The sequence below is a fragment of the Trachurus trachurus genome, assembly GCF_905171665.1.
Source record: "Trachurus trachurus genome assembly, chromosome: 11".
NCBI classification, from domain to species: domain Eukaryota; kingdom Metazoa; phylum Chordata; class Actinopteri; order Carangiformes; family Carangidae; genus Trachurus; species Trachurus trachurus.
In genome coordinates, this window is record NC_139904.1 from 31,499,585 (window position 1) to 31,517,815 (window position 18,231).

General features: G+C 42.8%; 1 protein-coding gene across 1 annotated transcript in view; it reads left to right on the top strand.

Annotated features, from left to right (window-relative positions):
- The first annotated feature begins 514 nt into the window (after window positions 1-514).
- Window positions 515-18,231, top strand: part of col22a1 (collagen, type XXII, alpha 1) — a 75,253-nt gene continuing 57,536 nt past the window's right edge. Inside the window, exons 1-4 of the mRNA XM_083981669.1 lie at window positions 515-688; window positions 3,691-3,843; window positions 5,221-5,787; window positions 12,723-12,803. Coding sequence (XP_083837795.1) covers window positions 3,750-3,843; window positions 5,221-5,787; window positions 12,723-12,803 — 742 coding nt within the window. The 5' untranslated portion in view covers window positions 515-688; window positions 3,691-3,749. The remainder of the gene's footprint in view (window positions 689-3,690; window positions 3,844-5,220; window positions 5,788-12,722; window positions 12,804-18,231) is intronic.

Genomic DNA, 18,231 nt, shown 5'->3' on the forward strand with positions numbered 1-18,231 from the left:
GTGATACAGATCATAGAGCTTTACTGTAAGTCAGTGCAGGGACAGGCATTTAACACAAAGCTGCAGGCACAAGTGTTCTGTAATCATTTCCCCAACTTAAATACAGCCTTTCTTCATGAGTGTGTGGCTGCTTGAAGCCAAACGCGGGCCCGGCCCACCACCGGCCCCAGGGCGGCTCCGCTGTGGCTATCACAGTGGCAAAGGCCGGACAGTTGAGGCGGTTGCCAAGAAGCCGTTGCCTTTTCTTTGAGGGCGACACTTCAGATGGGTGCAGCCATAAAGCAGAGAGAGGGAGAGGGAGAAAAAAGGACAAAAATATCCAGAAAGTTGGGTCTATAATTGGCTGCGCCTCTCAGCCTTTTTTTATGTGCGAGCACAGCCCTGTTGAGAACAGTAGAAGCCACCTCGTCCCCCAGTGAAACCCAACACTCTTCCCCCCTTCGAAGTTCCCTCCCACTCCGTCCACCCATCCACAAGGTTGCTTGGAGCTCACCTCATCTCACTTTTAAACAACACTGTACACTGGATTGTCACCCTGGATTATATAATAATCTCATCTTGACTTCTGGCACCATCTGGGGAGGTATTTTGGATTATTACCACCTGATAACGATGCTTCCCCGGTGCTGATCCAGGGGGCGAGCGCTGGAGGCAGAGACACTGACACCTCCACTGAGTGACAGGACAGGTAAGTCAAACATTAGTCACACATCTGTTACATTAATGTCCCCAAAAGAACTGACTCTAAACTACTTTTTATGATTTATCAGGTTTGAATTGTTGCTTTTTAAAAAATATATCCACAAGTTTTAGTCAGATGCTCTATCAGAGAACAGACCTTTTCTCTTTTTTTCTCTCTACTTCTTTGGTTGCACATGGGGGGCGGGGGGACTCTCTCTGTTTTTTACATTGTGGAAATGATAAACGTGGTGCTTCTGTTATAGACATCTACGTTGCAGTCCCAGGTCTGCCATTCAGAGAGGAAGTGGAAACAGGCCCCGATGATACAGACCCACAGTTTGTAAGGAATCTGGCTTCAGGTTCAGATGTTGACAGAGGCGAAGCAGCTTGTTTTCAGCTTTACCTTGGATACTGTATCTGCTTGTAAAACTGCAGATTTAATTGAGCGCAGCGCGGGGAGAGACCCATACAATATATTTCATCGTAATCAGAGATGAGAGGTAGACAAATTAGGATGTGTTAGACTTCCACAAAATTGGGTATAAAGCGGATTAGGAGCATGAATCCAAATCTCGTTCAGCTGCAGAGGCTGCATTTCTTTTTTTCTTTTGGTTGAAGTCTTGCTGGGCTGAATTTCTCTGATTTTAAATGCTAGACTAATGGAGGTAATTACAGCGATTCAGCTAGCGTGCTTATTCTGCTCATTAATAGCGGCAGTGAAACCAAGTAGCAGAAATAGCCCAATGAAGAATCAGATAAGGAAACTGCTATCTGGAGGCCAGAGCACTTTGCTTCACCCACAGTAAATAATGCAGCCTCTATTCCATATGCTATAGATGCCAAGCCGCAGTCAACAGGCTGCTGTTCTGAAAATTGTCTTCCCACACCACGTTTCCTGGAATCACTTTCTGTTTAAATCACTTTCTATTTCATTTATTACTCTTTCACTCCACTTTGCTCCAAACTGTAAACTATTCTGTAAAGATGGCAAAATATTTATCTTTAAAACAGGAGAAAAACTGCAAGTGCCAGGGTAATAACAGTCATTTTAAAGAAATACAATAATATCATGCCTCCCTTAAAGCATTAGTTTGACATTTAACTCTCTTTCTGTGGACTTCATATTAGCAGATTGTGAAGAAAGTAAAGTGTATTAAAAATCTAGATGGTTAGTTAGCTGCTACAGGGACACATGGTCCCCATTGGGGACGGTCATCTAGCCTAGCTCAGAATAAAGCCTATAGAAACAGAAAACTGTCAGCCTGGCTCTTTGAAAGCAAAATATGTCCACAAGCACTTACTCACTGCACGCAACCAATGTGTAAAGGTGAAAATTTGCAGCTTTACTTGCAGCGGTCACAAGTAGAGTCACTTATGGATGTGAGGAAAAAAAAAAAAATTTAAGCATTTTCAAAAATACACCAGAGTCAATCTGCAGCTGAGCCAATTAAGAGCATGCTTGTCCCAGACTGACTTCCTGTTGATGTAAATGGGACAAAATAACTTCATCTTATTCTGAAAATCCTGGTGATTATTCCAAAGGGTTTTACAGCTGCTTTTCCACTCATTGTTCATGGGAAAATGAGCTTTTTGGACCAGTGTGCATCATCTCATGATCTCTGAAGTTGCAACACCCGGATGCTGAAATCACCTAAAAACACAGACCCACTCCTTGGAGCTTTGACTCCTGTAAAAACACAATTTATCATTTCTACACTTCAACACTGTCCTGTCTATGTATTACTGTATGCACATACAGGATCAAATGTGTTTTAACAATGAACAATAAATATCTTTTAAAAAACGTTTGGACAGAGCCAGATTACACCTGTTTCCAGTTCTCATTCTAAAGATAGCCTAACATTTTCTTGGTACAGATTTAAGAGTTTTCATCTAACTTTCTAGTATTTAAACTAAACTACTTGTGTAAATATTTAATTAGTTCACCTCTGACATACAAGTACATTAACAGCATAATTCAGTGGAAATATCAGATTGCACAGGAAGGTGGCCAAGGATGTTAAGTAACTTTGGGGACATTTTATTGCTTGTGCATAAGTCAGACTTTCCTTTAACCTCCCCCTGATGACCCCCCACAGTGAAACACTCCCCCAGTCCAGTCAGGACCGGCCTCTGTTATGGCTACAGTCAGTCACACATCAACCATATAATGGCAGGCATCACAACCACTGCTCTTCAATACGTGCGAGAATAGTTTTGTGTTTATACGACAGGTTTCTGTGAGTAGTACCAACCCGTGCAAAAACAGCCTCGTAAATGAATCCAACAGAGAAGGGCTGATACTTCCTTTGAAAACGAAACTGGTTGGATGAGCAAAAACTCTGGAGGATGACACACAGTGCAACATCAGCAAACTGTGCTCTCCTCACATTGTCCTTAACTGTCTTTGTGGGTGGAACTGGTTGAAAAAAAAAAAAAAAAAAAAAGTTTGGCAGCAAGTTCCAGCAATCTTTTAGTCCAGTTCTCTCTGGATGAAATATTCACTTGCTGCTGTAGAGTGTATTTCAGACTTCAAATTATCACGTCCTGAGAGTGGAGAACATTTCATGCCAGCGTTCATACCAGAAATAAAAAAAATAAAAAAAGGAGACAATGAGGGGGAGGTGAGATAGAGAATTGCTTTTCCACTAGAATCCAGGCTTTCTGTTTTGTACATAGTGTAGTTCGAAATGCAATTTTAAATCAGTTTCCACTAGTGGCTCGTCATTGTAAAGATGTGGCAGCAGCCTTTGTAAGAACCTCTTTATCTCTTTACATTGCGGGAAAGTCATCCTTCATCCACTTCAGCGCCTCTGTTGTAGAAATGATTACAGATGGTGTTTATTCATTCAGTGATGAAAAAGTTGCACAGACTCCTCAATTCTGAAATGTTTTCCTAATTCAGCAGTAGGCTACATTCACAAAATTGGCTTAACTGGCTGCAGTGTCTGCTATACAGTAGTTCATGTAAGAACGAGTTGTTGATGTTTCCACTGACCTTTTCCACAGACTGGACAGCTTGATGGTGATAATAAGCTAAAACAAAACAAACCCAAACTGAGGCCGAGATGGAATTACGTGTGGGATTTAGGATCACGCTGGTCTTGTTCATTCTGGCCTTGACTCTTTCTGGCGAGAGAGTGGAAGCACAGAGCAGAGCAGGTAAGACCATTAAGAGTGAAAACTCTAGAACATGTATTGACTGTCTGTGTGATTAAAGGGATACTTCACCCAAAATCGATGATTCACCAATTTTCTACTCTCCGTCATGAAGGGTTTGGAGAATTTGGGAGTTATCAAAGCGCTTTAGGAGTTCCAGGAGGGTCTGGTTGGCAACGGACTTTCATATAATGACAGCGGATAGAGCTCACTTTTGAATCGTCCAAAACACACACTATGAAACATCCAGATACCTCCATACTGCGCCAAGTGGTTGCACAAGATGCGTGAGATTTTCTGCGAGATGTTCTTCCATGTTTATGTAGCCGATGTCATATCTGGCCCTCTGCGTTGTGTTTCTCACGGCCTGCCCTAGGTAGGGTTCGATCCCACGACCTCCCGCACCGGAGGCGACGATGCTAACCTCTTCGCCAAGAGGTTGACAACCACTTGGCGGGTTGGTTAGCACGTCCTTTATGGGTGGAGTGAGTGCACATCCGTTACACTCACCCCCGCTGAACTCACTCCACCCAGGGCATCCGGGTCACGGCACCACTGTAGCCGATGTCATATCTGGCCCTCTGCGTTGTGTTTCTCACGGCCTGCCCTAGGTGGAGTTCGATCCCACGACCTCCCGCACCGGAGGCGACGATGCTAACCTCTTCGCCAAGAGGTTGACAACCACTTGGCGGGTTGGTTAGCACGTCCTTTATGGGTGGAGTGAGTGCACATCCGTTACATTTACATCATACATCCAATGGTTTACAACGACGAACGAACATCTTTCAGCAAATCTCACGCATGCGCACAAACATCAACAGAGCGGGTCCATGTCTATGTTGTTTTTCTCAAAATTAGGCCCTATGTTCCCACTGGACTCTCTCTACCTATCTGGCCTGTCTAGCCTCTACCGGTTCTTTTTACTAAACTTAACCAACTCCTTTCTTCATTGCCTTAACCCAACCAATGGTGGGACCAAAGGGCTGTGGGAACATAGGGCCTAATTTTCAGTGACAACAAAAGAAATGTGAGAACATAGGGCTGAGGGAACATAGGGCTGTGGGAACATAGGAATGACCCCAACAGGGCCACTGGGAGCTACTGCTACAAAAAGGCTAAAAACAGAGATCACATTATTTTTTCATGTCATGGCTTCAGGACACTTGGGTCAGTACAGACCAGCAGTATGGAGGTATCTAGATGTTTCATAGTGTGTGTTTTGGACGATTCAAAAGTGAACTCTATCTGCTGCTCTGGAACTCCAAAAGCGTTTTGATGACTCCGAAAGTTCTCCCAACCCTTTCTTGGCATGGCAGTGAGTAGAAAATTGATGAATTAAATTGAATTCCCTTTAAACCTTTCTCTATCTTTCTACGCCAGGGTGTAAGAATGTCCACTATGACTTGGCGTTTATCCTGGATACCTCATCCAGTGTCGGGAAAGAGAACTTCGAGAAGATCAGGCAATGGGTAGCCAACCTGGTGGAGTCTTTCGACGTGGGCGCGGACAAGACCAGGGTCGCCGTGGTCCGTTACAGCGACAGACCCACCACCGAGTTCCACCTGGGGAAACACAGGACCCTGGAAGATGTGAAGCGAGCTGCCCGTAACATACGCTACCTGGGGGGGAATACAATGACCGGGGATGCTATCGCCTACACCGCCACCAACATCTTCACCGAGCGGAACGGAGCCAGGCCCAGCGCCAGAGGCATTCAGAGGGTGGCCATCCTTCTCACAGATGGTCGAAGCCAGGATTATGTTCTGGAGCCCTCTAAGGCAGCTGCCAAAGCCGGCATCAGGATGTTTGCAGTGGGCATCGGGGAGGCGCTGAAGGAGGAGCTGGAGGAAATCGCAGCTGAGCCGAAGAATGCCCACGTCTTCCATGTGACGGACTTTAATGCCATTGACAAGATCAGGGGCCGGCTGAGGAGGAGGCTGTGCGAGAGTAAGTCAGCCACCAGGCTCAGTGCCAACACATCGCTCACACTGAATGCCACATGGCCTCTTTTTTTTTCTTTGAAGCTTCTCTTTTGAAGTCCGCCCGCCTCACCCTGAACGTGCACTTAATCAAATTAGATTCTTATTTTAACCTTTAACCACTATACGGAGGAAAAGACCCAAACCACAAAAACCCCACCCTTACCACAAAGAGCTGCTGCACATATACTGTCCTCCTGTCACAGCCTCTATTTGGCTGAATACGAAGAGTGTGAGGGGGATGTTACACAAACTGGCTTGTAAATGACAGTTTTTTAACCAAGACATTTCTGTGGTGCAGCTGTCTTTTTCACTGCTGCTTTGGTGCAGAGGTGTTTAGCACTGGAAAGCCTCTCTAAACCTAAATAGTTTTTCCACCAGTGAGGCGAGAAAAGTCACAGGCACATAGGCGTAGAAAATGAGTTTATCCTCCCAGATAAATTAGCAAAAATAGGCTCAAGAAGTAAAGTAACAGCTGTATGTCGTCCAGGAGCTGTGTGAAAAAAGTGGAAGAAGTATCTGCGTGCTAGTGTTTTCACAGAGAAGATGGATGCTTTGCACTCCAACGCTTGAAATTCCTGCCTAAAATTAGCCAGACAGGAAAGAAAAGGATGCCATAAGTCTTAGCCACAAACAGCAAATACAAAAACGGAAATGACATGATTACATGGTCTTCGTGCATAGATGAGCATTGACAAACTACTCCTACTTTAATTTGGCACTGAATTGTCAGGATAAAGCAAAAAAAAAAAAAAAAGTAGAGATCCATTTGAAGAAAGACTCTAGAACACCTCCATTCTTTTTAAGACCATATCATCTTGCAGAGCGATGCTGGTGCAAGGACACTGTGGAGATTCATTTTAAAGCCGCTGACCTTTGACCCCGCTCTTTGACTCCACAGATTTTCAAACTGCCAAGCGGTAATGTAGGTTGTACATTGTGAAACATGCCGAACGGCGAGTTTGTAGAACTAACCAAAGGCTAAATTTACACAGAAGGAAAGCTCCGCTGTTTTCTTTCTGTAATCTCTAGAATCACAACGAGTGAGTCTCTAAGTATATCAGTGGTCAGCATAACTGGCTCACTGAGCAGTGTGAGTTATTTTCACCCAGAAAATTATACATCTAATGTTTCAAGTGGGTCCAGTGCAGCTGCTCCAGTGTCCATGTTGAATGTTTTCACCTTTTAATCTATAGGTTTAAAAAAGGAGCACTATTTATCCTGCACTGCACTGATTCATTAGCGCGTGTGTGGGCTCGCTTAAGAATACCTGTGCATATTGACCCTATGTAACCTTGTTGACTCAGTACTCTAATATCAAAGCCCTTGTCTAACAACTAGAGTGTGTTAAAAGGTTCAATATTTTACACTTTCCCAGTGTTTTATTTGATGTGTTAATCCATAGGAAGACATATTTGTATTAGTAGGTATTAGTCCTCCTGACAGCTGGTTTTAAGTCTCAGAGTCTGAATACAGACCATGAGAATTTCTCAGAGGACTGAGCACTTTGATACTTCCACAGTGTTAATATAGACCCTGGATCTGCTTTATAATCAAAGATAATAAAAATCACTTTATAGGCTACAATATGAGACTTTTAGAAAATTCAAGAGCCGTAATGATGAAAGGTAACGCGGGGAATAATAAAAACCTGCCTGAGACAACTATTTCCCAAACCAAAAGGTTTTTTTTTTTTTTTTTTTTACATTGCCTCCATTTTTACTGTCAGTCAGATACCTAAATTATAGTTGTAGGCCCACAAGTGCAGGGAGTAGCTCGGCTATCTAGCATGCTAAGTCTCAGAGCGGTGGGACAATGAAGTCTTTTAAAAAAGACTGACGCACTTCCATTCATTCACTGAATGGTAATTTAATTTAATTTAACAACATAAACCAAGAGATCTTCAAGTATCACTTATAAAAGACTTTAAGACAGAAGAAATAAAGGCCTCCTGAATTTCACTGCTAAACAAACACAAGTCAAACATAAACAAGGACAGAGTTTACAGCTGAAATTAAAAATTTACCATGTGAAACTGAGATAACACCACCTGCAGGATAGAAGTACATGCTGACAGCTAAATTAGCTGCTTGGATTTTCCCACAAGGCCTGCTCTGGTCTATGAAAAGGAAAAACAAGATATGTGAATGAGTGTCAACATAATGAATGCCACAAGGTTCAAAGCCTTTCTGACATGATGATTTTTATAGCAGTGATTTGAAGAAAATTGCAGTTTTTAATAGTCAGTAGTTGGAAGACACACACAATCTATTGAGGAAGCTGCAGGGCATGTGATGTTTCAGGCTACAGATAACATTTAGAACTGGTAGTCCAGACCCTGTCAGTCTAATAATCAGCTTAATGAGAAGTTCCTCCTCACAGATTGATTACAAACTGATGATCTCCTGACTGTTATTACCTGATCCACAAAAGAAAAAATATTTTTTGCCATGTCGGATGGGTGAGATCACCTTGTTAGTTAGTTGTAAGGTGAAGCAGATCTAGTGATTTTCACTTATCAGTCAGTTATTTAAACAGATTATTATTAAATTATTAGGCTAGATGCAAGTTTATTCATTTTTTAAATTATTGAAATATGGTAGTTACTCTTCTTAGCTAAACTTCAGTTTACTTTTAAATAATCTAATCTGTGATGCAACTGCTTGTCTAAGGTACATCTCTGTGCTGCCCATAGCACCATCTGATTGGTTAGCCAGTTACAGGCAACAGCCTAACCCACTCACCATGTAGACAGAGGATCAACTGTTAGCAGCTCCTGCTAGCAGAGTGTGTTGAGAAAAGACAGCAGACTAAAGTTGTATAAACAACACAGTCCAATAACTTACACTGCAGTTACAAATACAGCACACTTACCAACAAGTACGTTTCTGCTCAAGACACACGGAGGGAGCGACAGAGAGAGAGAGAGAGAGAGCAGCTACCGCTAACTGCTAAGCTAATGTAAGTAGCTAATTTAGATGTAAACAAACAGCTGAATGGGTGGAGAGTCTGCGACAGGAGCAGAGAGCTGAGTACTAGAGATGACCGACTGTTAGTTTAAATGTACAGCAGGTAGAGTATGGCCGCTGTGATGTATTAAATAGAAATGAAATAAAAAGAACAGACACATGAGTTAGCTACAAATGCTAGCAGTACATTTGTGTTGGCATATCAGCTTCAAATACGGTTGCTACTGTCTCTATGATAAGCGGGTGTCAGAATTGAATTACCGGTAGAAGGCATTTACAAGCTCACTTGTCTATTCTAGCCTGCAAACTAATATTAAGGGATAGTTCACCCAAAATTGAAATTTTTTGAAATTCATTATCTACTCACCCTCATGTGGACTAAGGGCTGGGAGAAGTTTCAGAGTCCTCCGTGGCTTCTCTGAGTTACAGGGGGTCTCGGCGTAGCAGTGCATGTCCATAACGGTTGCAAATGGATACCAACTGTCTTCGTAACAAAAAGAGTAGTATGCCCGTCATCAGTGGCGAAAGTTGCCTGCTACGGGCCCTAATGCAAAAAAAAAAAATTGCGGGCCCTATAATAATAAGGGGGGGGGGGGGGGGGGGGTGTGTTAGACTGTAGTATAGGCCAGTGATTCTTAACCATAGGGCCGCGGCCCACGGTTGGGCCGCCAGCACCCCCCAGAGGGCCGCAAAAAACTTTCAGTTTTGCACCTGTGGGCCGCGAGGGCCGCGGACTGCGTAGATCAGGCATGTCCAAAGTCGGCCCGCGTCTCTGGCCTCAAACAGGCTGAATGACAAGAGGGAGTGAAGCCTCTTGTCAGTCATCCAGGATCTTTGTCTCTGTGGGGGGAGGCGGGGCCGCTACCACACACACAGTGCAGCATGTGAACCTGTGAAGAACAACGCTAGGTAACGTCAGTGTTGCCAACTTGGCGACTTTCCAAACCCTCTTAACGACTTTCTTTTAGTCAAAAGCGACTAGCGACAAATCTAGCGACTTTTCCGGTGCTGTAAACGTTTCTGGTTTGGAGACTCGGACGTGAAAGCACGTCATCACTGCTGTTTTCAACAGTGCTGCCGTGCGCCCCCCGACCCCGTCCCTACAGCACTCGCCGGCGGTGTCACGGAGCTGTCCCCGCTGCAGAGACCCACTCCATGCCGCTGACACCCCCATTACACAGAGTGACATAAACAGCCTCAGCTCAGTCACTACTCACCTCATCTACTGTGATGACACACGGTCAATATCTATTGAAGTGCTATTTTGTTGAGACTTAATAAGAACATTTTTTGATTTTTGAAAAAAAAAAAAAAAAAAAATTCCAGACAGTGTGATTTTGGTAAAAACTTGTTTAGATTTGTTTATCTGTGAAGAAATGAAAAGAATGCCATTTGCAATAAAAAAAAAGTATTAAATAGTTAATTATATATATATATATATATATAATATATATATATATATATATATATATATATATATATATATAATATATATAATATAATAACTATATATAATAATATATATAATATAATAGAATAGAATATAATGGGCCCCGGGCCAGTTTGTACTATAAAAATTGGGCCTCAAGGTCAAAAAGGTTAAGAACCCCTGGTATAGGCTACTCCAGGCGTGTGTGGCGCTATAGCGCTGCCACACATAAACACTAAAGACAGAGAAGAAGATGGAAAGTCCCCCGCTGTATTCAAACTCAAATTTGGGATTAAATGTTGACAGAGAGTTGTGTCAGAGTAAATATCAGTGATGATTAAACAGGTGTGATTCAGCCGCAGCGTCTGAGCGACCCGACGGTAGTCGGCCGCTGTTGTTACGTCCAATGTGTCGCCTGCTGCAGCGGTGTGTGTCTCAGGTTACAGGTACAGTGGTGGGGGGCATGACATTATCGTTTCAGAAAAAATCTGTTTTGGGCGTCCAGACGGATACGCTGGGGCGGCGTTTTCAGATTTTCCCACTCTGGGACATGTTTTAAAAAATACCGTTTTCACACCCCCCGAAAACGCCGTCCGCCTGGACGCGATGCCGATCTGATAAAGTATTTATCCAGATTCAAAAAAGCCGTTTCCATCTGGACCGGGGCCCTGAGTGAGTGACAGCGCTGTCCGCTGTCTCGGTGCTGAACGTGTCACAGAGAGAAAGAGACAGGGAGAGACGGTCAGGGACGGCGCTGCGCCGCCGCGCTGCCGACAACAGGAGAACTGTCACCTGTCACCGGCTTTGCCCGCGCGCATGTTCATAATCCAGAATAACGTTAATGAATTACAGTAATGATGTAAAAGCCAAGATGATTTAATACAGTAGCCTATACCACCAATTGATACTTTTTTTTATGTTTTATTAATTTTTTTTTTTTTTTTACCGTTCACCGCGGGCCTTTTTTGGCCACGGGCCCTAATGCAACGGCATTACTTGCATTAATGGTACTTTCGCCACTGCCCGTCATGTATTGAAGCCCCGAAATGCGAAATTGTTCAGCCGAAAAAAATTAAATAGCCTAAGTCTATATTTCAAGCTTGTTTGTAGCGGAAGCTCCTCTTCCCGGTTGGTCAAATTTGGACGAACCAGGGTCTGTCCTCTTCCCAGAAAGAGGAGCTTCGAGAAGCTACAAACAAGCTTGAAAAATAGCCTAGACTTATTAAAACATTTTCGGGACAATTACGCATTTCGGGGCTTCACGGACATTACATACGAGCAGCATGGAGGTATTTGGATGTTTTTTGGTGTGTCTTTTTGTTTTACGAAGACAGTTGGTATCCATTTGCAACCGTTATATGGACATGCACTGCTACGCCGAGACCCCCTGTAACTCAGAGAAGCCACGGAGGACTCTGAAACTTCTCCCAGCCCTTAGTCCACATGAGGGTGAGTAGCCTAGATAATGAGTGAAATTTCAATTTTGGGTGAACTATCCCTTTAGCAGAGTAGCACTGAAGATAAAGTGAAGAACAAATTAAAAATCTGACATGGCTCGCCTAGATGAAAAATTGTGGGAATAAAAGTTATTATATAGGCTACCTCCTGTCATGACTGTCCATGACAGAACCAAATTACATGGCAAGTCACCCAATGGTTGTTGAGATATTTCAGTCTGGACTAAATTAGTGGATTCACTCACCGACTGACCAACATTGCCAGCCCTACATTGCCAGTCTAAAAATTCAACAGAACCTAGTCTTTCCAAAGACAGCATCCCTAGAAAATCCACAGACCCACCAGGAACAGTTTCCATAGAAAGTCCTGTAGGCCTACATCACCTCCGGAGGACATGAATTGGTGCAGACAGAAATCCTCCACCTCCAAGGTTGAATGGACGTCAGTCACAATCTCTAAGCCAATGTTTACACATTTTAAACTCAGGCAGGATACATATCTGCATTCTTCAGTAGTGAAGCTGGCATCTGGACGCAAATAGAAAACACCCCTCCTGCCAATAAAAACTCAACCTGATGGTGTTGCCTTTCTCACTGTCATCGCCGTCACTGAAATATGCGTGAGTGGAAATATAAGACTGTTACTGCTCTCGGGCCTGTGGATGTGGATGTGCCCCCCCCCCCCCCCCCCCCCCCCCCACACACCTCTCACCCACACACTTCACTTCACTCCCCAGATGTCAGACAAGGAGAGATGGAGGGCAGTCTGTCTGGGCAGGTGCTCTTCAGATCACATATCAGTCTGTAGGCTGTGTTTCAATGAGATCACCACTTCCTTAAACAATCCAACACATCACACCTTTTTGGTCTGACCCCTCATAAAGTTTCAGAGCGACCGCATTCCTAATGTAATAACAACATGATCACATTTCCAGTTGGGATACAGAGGGTTACCAGTAGATCAGTTGTCTACCTTTTCTTCCTATATCACAGCTTCATATTTGGACTAAAAGCATGTCCAAACTGAACCTCTGCCCTCTCTCCTCAGATGTCCTGTGTCCAAACATGAAGGTTCAACCTGATCGCTTCAAGCCCAACAGCACCAGTTATGGTCTTGAAGAAGTTCCAGGTATGTGCAAACTGCTGCTCTCTTGACGGCAACATGCAGCGCTGGCTGCAGTTGACATCCACAAAAGTAAAGTCTTTATTTTGCAAAGCGTTTCCTACACTTCCACATTTAGCTTTTTCACACGAAGAGAAACTTTTCTGACTTGTTTATCTACAGAGATTTGGACTCTCTTTTTTTAACGTATAATTTTCCTCCATTTCCACCTGATTGGAAACCAAATTGGTTTTATTCATGACTGGGAAAGTGCTGCGTTCTTGCACCTTCATTTTCTACCTTTTTTTTATCTTGCCAGCATAAAAACCTCAGTTATTTGCAGTAACAAAACATTTTTTGTTAAATTTAAAAGAACCCTTTCTGCCCACTTTACATCTCAGGGAAACATCTAGGAAAACTACAGATGTATTCTGTTTGCATTTCTAAGCAGTAGCCATTGACTTTCATCCTTTTTCCATTTCATATGAAAAAACAAACTTTTCTGTACAATTTATTCTCATTTTCATCTCAGTTCCTGCAGCATGCATTTAGATTCAACTGGCAAAACACAAAGTACAGTTTGTTTGGCTAAATAGGAAACATTTGATTTTTTCTCCCCACAAGATATTTGATTATATTAAAGGGATAGTTCAACATTTTGGCAAATTGGCCCATTGCCATAATCCCTATAGTCATAGCAGTAGGTTCGTTACCTTTAATTGTTGGTGCAAGCTATTTTTAGAACGGCGGAGCAGAGCCATGAGCTGCTCAGAGCTACGCTACGGAGGCTCGTGGGATTTCTTGGTTTCCCTCATCAAACTAATCAAATACACAATCCAACAACTCCAAAACGCTCTGGTGGACAAGTTGTGACCTGCACATTCACCACGCTATGAGATAACACAACGTTATGAGACGGAGTTGTCCCTTTAATCCGTTTTATCCCTTTAATATAAATACAGCAGATCATGGTTCACTGTCAATAATTTCAGCTGTCCCTGAAGATGACGCGCATCAGCAGTTTTGCATGAATTTACCTCTAAAACAACTCTGTCTGGTAGCGTTCAGTTATTATTTCATAGCATGGTGAATGTGCAGGTCACAACTTGTCCACCAGAGCGTTCTGGAGTTGTTGGATTGTGTATTTGACGAGTTTGATGAGGGAAACCAAGAAATCCCATGAGCCTCCGTAGCGTAGCTCTGAGCAGCTCGCGGCTCTGTTCCGCCGTTCTAAAAATAGCTTGCACCGACAATTAAAGGTAACAAACCTACTGCTATGACTATAGGGATTATGGCAATGGGCCAATTTGCTAAAATGTTGAACTATCCCTTTAACACAAATCATGTTTCAGAGGTAGTATAAAGCCTCTGCTGCAGTCAGTTAGCTTAGCTTAGCCTGGTAGCCTGGAAACTAAATCCTCCTATAGGCAAAAATAGACCACTGACGCCAGTTCAAGTGACACAACATTGTAGTTCTCTTTTTAAAAAAAAAACCTTTACACCTAAGGAGCTAGCTGTTTCACACATCTCATCACATCTACTGTACCTACCTCATGTATCTCTCAAAATGTCAAACTCTCTAAATGCAGCGGTAATTTTCAAGCTCAGCAATTAAAGTCCTCTTTTACCATAGGGAGTGTATCATTAGCCCTCCATCATTTCATGCTTTTATTTCATACATTCCAAGCTGCTGTGTAAAAGTTTTCTCAGAAGTCTCGAGTTAGCGTTTATCCAGAAAGGTCGGATGTTGTTACAAGTGTGTCTTTTGGGGGATCTGAGTTCCTGTCTGCGTCTCCCACCCACATCCATCACGCTAAGAGAAAAAACAGATGCACAGACGTGACTGTTTAGACTCCTGATATGTCCAGCTTAACAGAGAGAGAGATGTCAGAGTGGTGGAAGTCGTGCTTTTTTCAAAACATCAACTCTTCACACATCTGGCTGGCACAGTCCACGTGTCGACAATGTTTGAACAAGAGGTCAAATGGATGAGGTTTTTGTTATTTTTTTTTTTATTTCAGGGCATATTTTGCCATGCAGATACTGGCAGACTATTTTATGTTGTGTGTAATTTTGATAACACACACACACATACACACTTAGAGAAATATATGCTATTTTTTGCAGTTCTGTGTAAATAAAATGTCAAACTGCTGGTATTCATAGGCCTGAAGCTTACCACAACATACGATATGTTGGCCACAGTGCAGGGTGTATGCCCACCAGCCCGTCAGTCTATGGCAGAGCTAACATATGAACAAACGCTCTTGCTATGGTTAATTTAGAGTTTCCCCCTCATATAACCTGCCTGTCTTTGGACTGTGGGCGGAAAACCGGAGCAGCCGGAGGAAACCCAAACACACATGACATACAAGCTCCTACATAGGAAGACCCCAGCTGGCTAATGATTCATACACTGGTCCTCTTTACCATAAGGCAGCTGAGAACATACATACACATAACACAACATGAAAAATGACATTTAAAACATGTTTAGAGCCACGTTGCTCTCACTGGAGAGCAACATGGCATATTGGTGACACAAGACTGATATTTGATCTAATAAAATACCACTAACTATTACTGTATATATTTCTCCTAACCATGCATAGTTAACTGAAAATCCTACCATCTCCCTGTGGACTGTTGCCTCATATTCTGTAATTATTGACAGTAAGAGTGTATTTATATTAAAGGGATAAAACGGATTAAAGGGACAACTCCATCTTGTAACGTTCCGTTATTATCTCATAGCATGGTTAATGTGCAGCTCACAACTTGTCCACCAGAACGTTGTGGAGTTGTTGGATTGTGTATTTCATGAGTTTGATGACGGAAACCAAGAAATCCCATTAGCCTCCATAGCGTAGCTCTGAGCAGCTCACGGCTCTGCTCCGCCGTTCTAAAAATAGCTTGCACCGACAATTAAAGGTAACAAACCTACTGCTATGACTATAGGGATTATGGCAATGGGCCAATTTGCCAAAATGTTGAACTATCTAAGTAAAAGAAGCACAAGCACAATATAAAAATGACTTTTGCTGCATACATCTTTTTTAATCTACTGTTTAGAAGTCATTGCATGGGTACAACAAAATTGAGGTAGAGACCTCAAAATGCAGCGTTATCTAGTTGTGTAGTTGAACAACAATAATTGTGAGCTGATCATTGATTTACACAACTATACTCCTGTGTAGCAACTGTATCTCTTAATGCAGTGGATTTAGTTTCCCTCTAAACTACTGTAGAGTATCAAAGAGCATAAACAAAAGTCAAATGGACGACCTCCTTGGCTAAGATCCAGATCTTCCTAGTCACTCTTTAAAAAGCAGCTAAAAATACATCTGAACTTTTCTTGAACTTACCGCTCTCTCCGTATCCCACATCCTTACTCTGTCTTTTTTATGATTTCAATCTATGAATTTTTTGTACCTTATTTTCATTGTCTCTATTTGTTACTAATCACTTTGTTCTCTGTCTCCTCATTTTTGCTCATTTTGCTTTAACGTTGATGCACTTTATCTCCTTTTTTTCCTCTATGTTTATTTGTTAGCCATAGTGTAATTAGTTACAGGGGTGGAACTTATGTACGAGCCAATTGGCTTCGTTCCCTCCTTGCACCATCGAATATAAATGTGTGCTAAATAAATAAACCTAAACCTAAACCTAAACTAAAAGTCTATCAAAACTGCACTTCAGTACAGAGCTTCAGCAAATGTGTGATTGTATTTTTGACTGCAGAAGCTAAGTTAATATGGCCTCTGTTGTCAGGTAGAGAAAGCTTTAATATTGAAGTCATAACCTGATCCAAGTATGTTTCTACAGTGGCAGTGGTCGACACTGTGGCCTGATAACAACAAGCTTCTGGACCTCTTGTTGAATACTATCGTTGTGATTCCTCCTTCAGTCCAAACACATCACAACTTGGCTTAATTGGCGACTCTATATTGTCCATAGAGGTGAAGTCTGAATGGCTGTTTGTCTCTATTTGTCAGCTTTCTGATAGACTGGCAGCACATCCAGGGTGTACCACGCCTCTCGCCCAACGTCAACAACCCTTAAAGGATAAGTGGTGTAGCTGATGGATGGATGGATGGATGGATGGATGGATGGATGGATGGATAGATGGATGGATGCTTTGCCAACTTAGAGCCAAAAAAACAATCAAAAAAAGCAGCCAATCAGCAGTGATTTGGCAGCAGAGAGCAGAGGAGTGTCTGCTTCTGATTAGAGACGACAGCATCACTTCCCACTGTCAGGACACATTAGCACATCCTCCTGCTAAATACGTGGTTTTCCCTCTCTTCTAAACTGCGTAGGAATTGGAACAAACTTGAGATAAATCACTGAAACCCACTGATGTCTTCTTACCTACCACTCTGTGTGCGGTGAGCACTCTAACTGGAATAAACTGTCGGAGTTATGTTTTGTTTGTCTTTTTTTTTTTTTTTTTTAGTTACACCCTCTCTCCAACTCTTGTTCTGCCGGAAAATTATACGATTTTTTCTTTCTTGTAGCCAATAGCTAGTTGAATGTGGAACACACCATAAATACACTGTGTGTGCACTACACTGATTTATATTTCTTTTACATTTGGCCACCAGCACCACAAATGAAATGGTGTTCCCTACAGTAAGATTACAGCTGCTGGTCACTATAATCATTTTAAAATCTTTAGTTACTGTGGTGATGTAAGGGTTACTCATTTAGAAATGGATTTCTATATCGCAATGTTTCCCACAGGGTGGTCCAAGGAGGATTTAGTTGTCTTCTTTTTTTACTTTAGATGTTGACACAGTGAGAAAAAGGGTGACTTTTTTTCCCCTCAACCTCCTGTAGCACAAGCCACTTGGGCCATAGTCAGATTCAATAGTGACTTTTGAAGGCCCAGACCGACACAGGGCCCCAGTTTGTACAAAAAGTTATCAGACAGCGGTCTGAGGTCTGAGCTCCCTGACATGACGAAGATGTTTCGGGGTTTTCCAGACTGCGCCGAGTCTCTGGATCTTCAAAGTTTGCTTCAGCTTGTGGCTGAGAGCATAAAGATGTTCTCCTCTGCAGCGATGCTCTAGATAAACAGCACTTATCGTAACGACGACAGCAGCTCCTGTAGGCTCCCGCTTATAATTACAGCACAGAGAGAGAGAGAGAGTGACTCTCCGTGAGAAATGTCAGGACTATTTGCCGGTTGATTGTGATTTGACAGCCAAGAGAGCTGCGGTTTGAGTCAGACTTGTGTTTATCATGGGCTGTCTAGTCTGACCCCTCAGGGCCAGTGAGCAGCACACACAAGAGGCTGCGCAGTGTGTTTGCGGCCCCGGCGCTCCTCGCTATCTACCACGCAGATATTGCCGTCTGCTCTCTGATTAAAAGAATACCGTGTGTACGTGTTTGCCTTTCAAATTTTTTTTTTTCCCTCCAGTCAGTGAACTCATCTGGCTTTTCCCGCAGATCA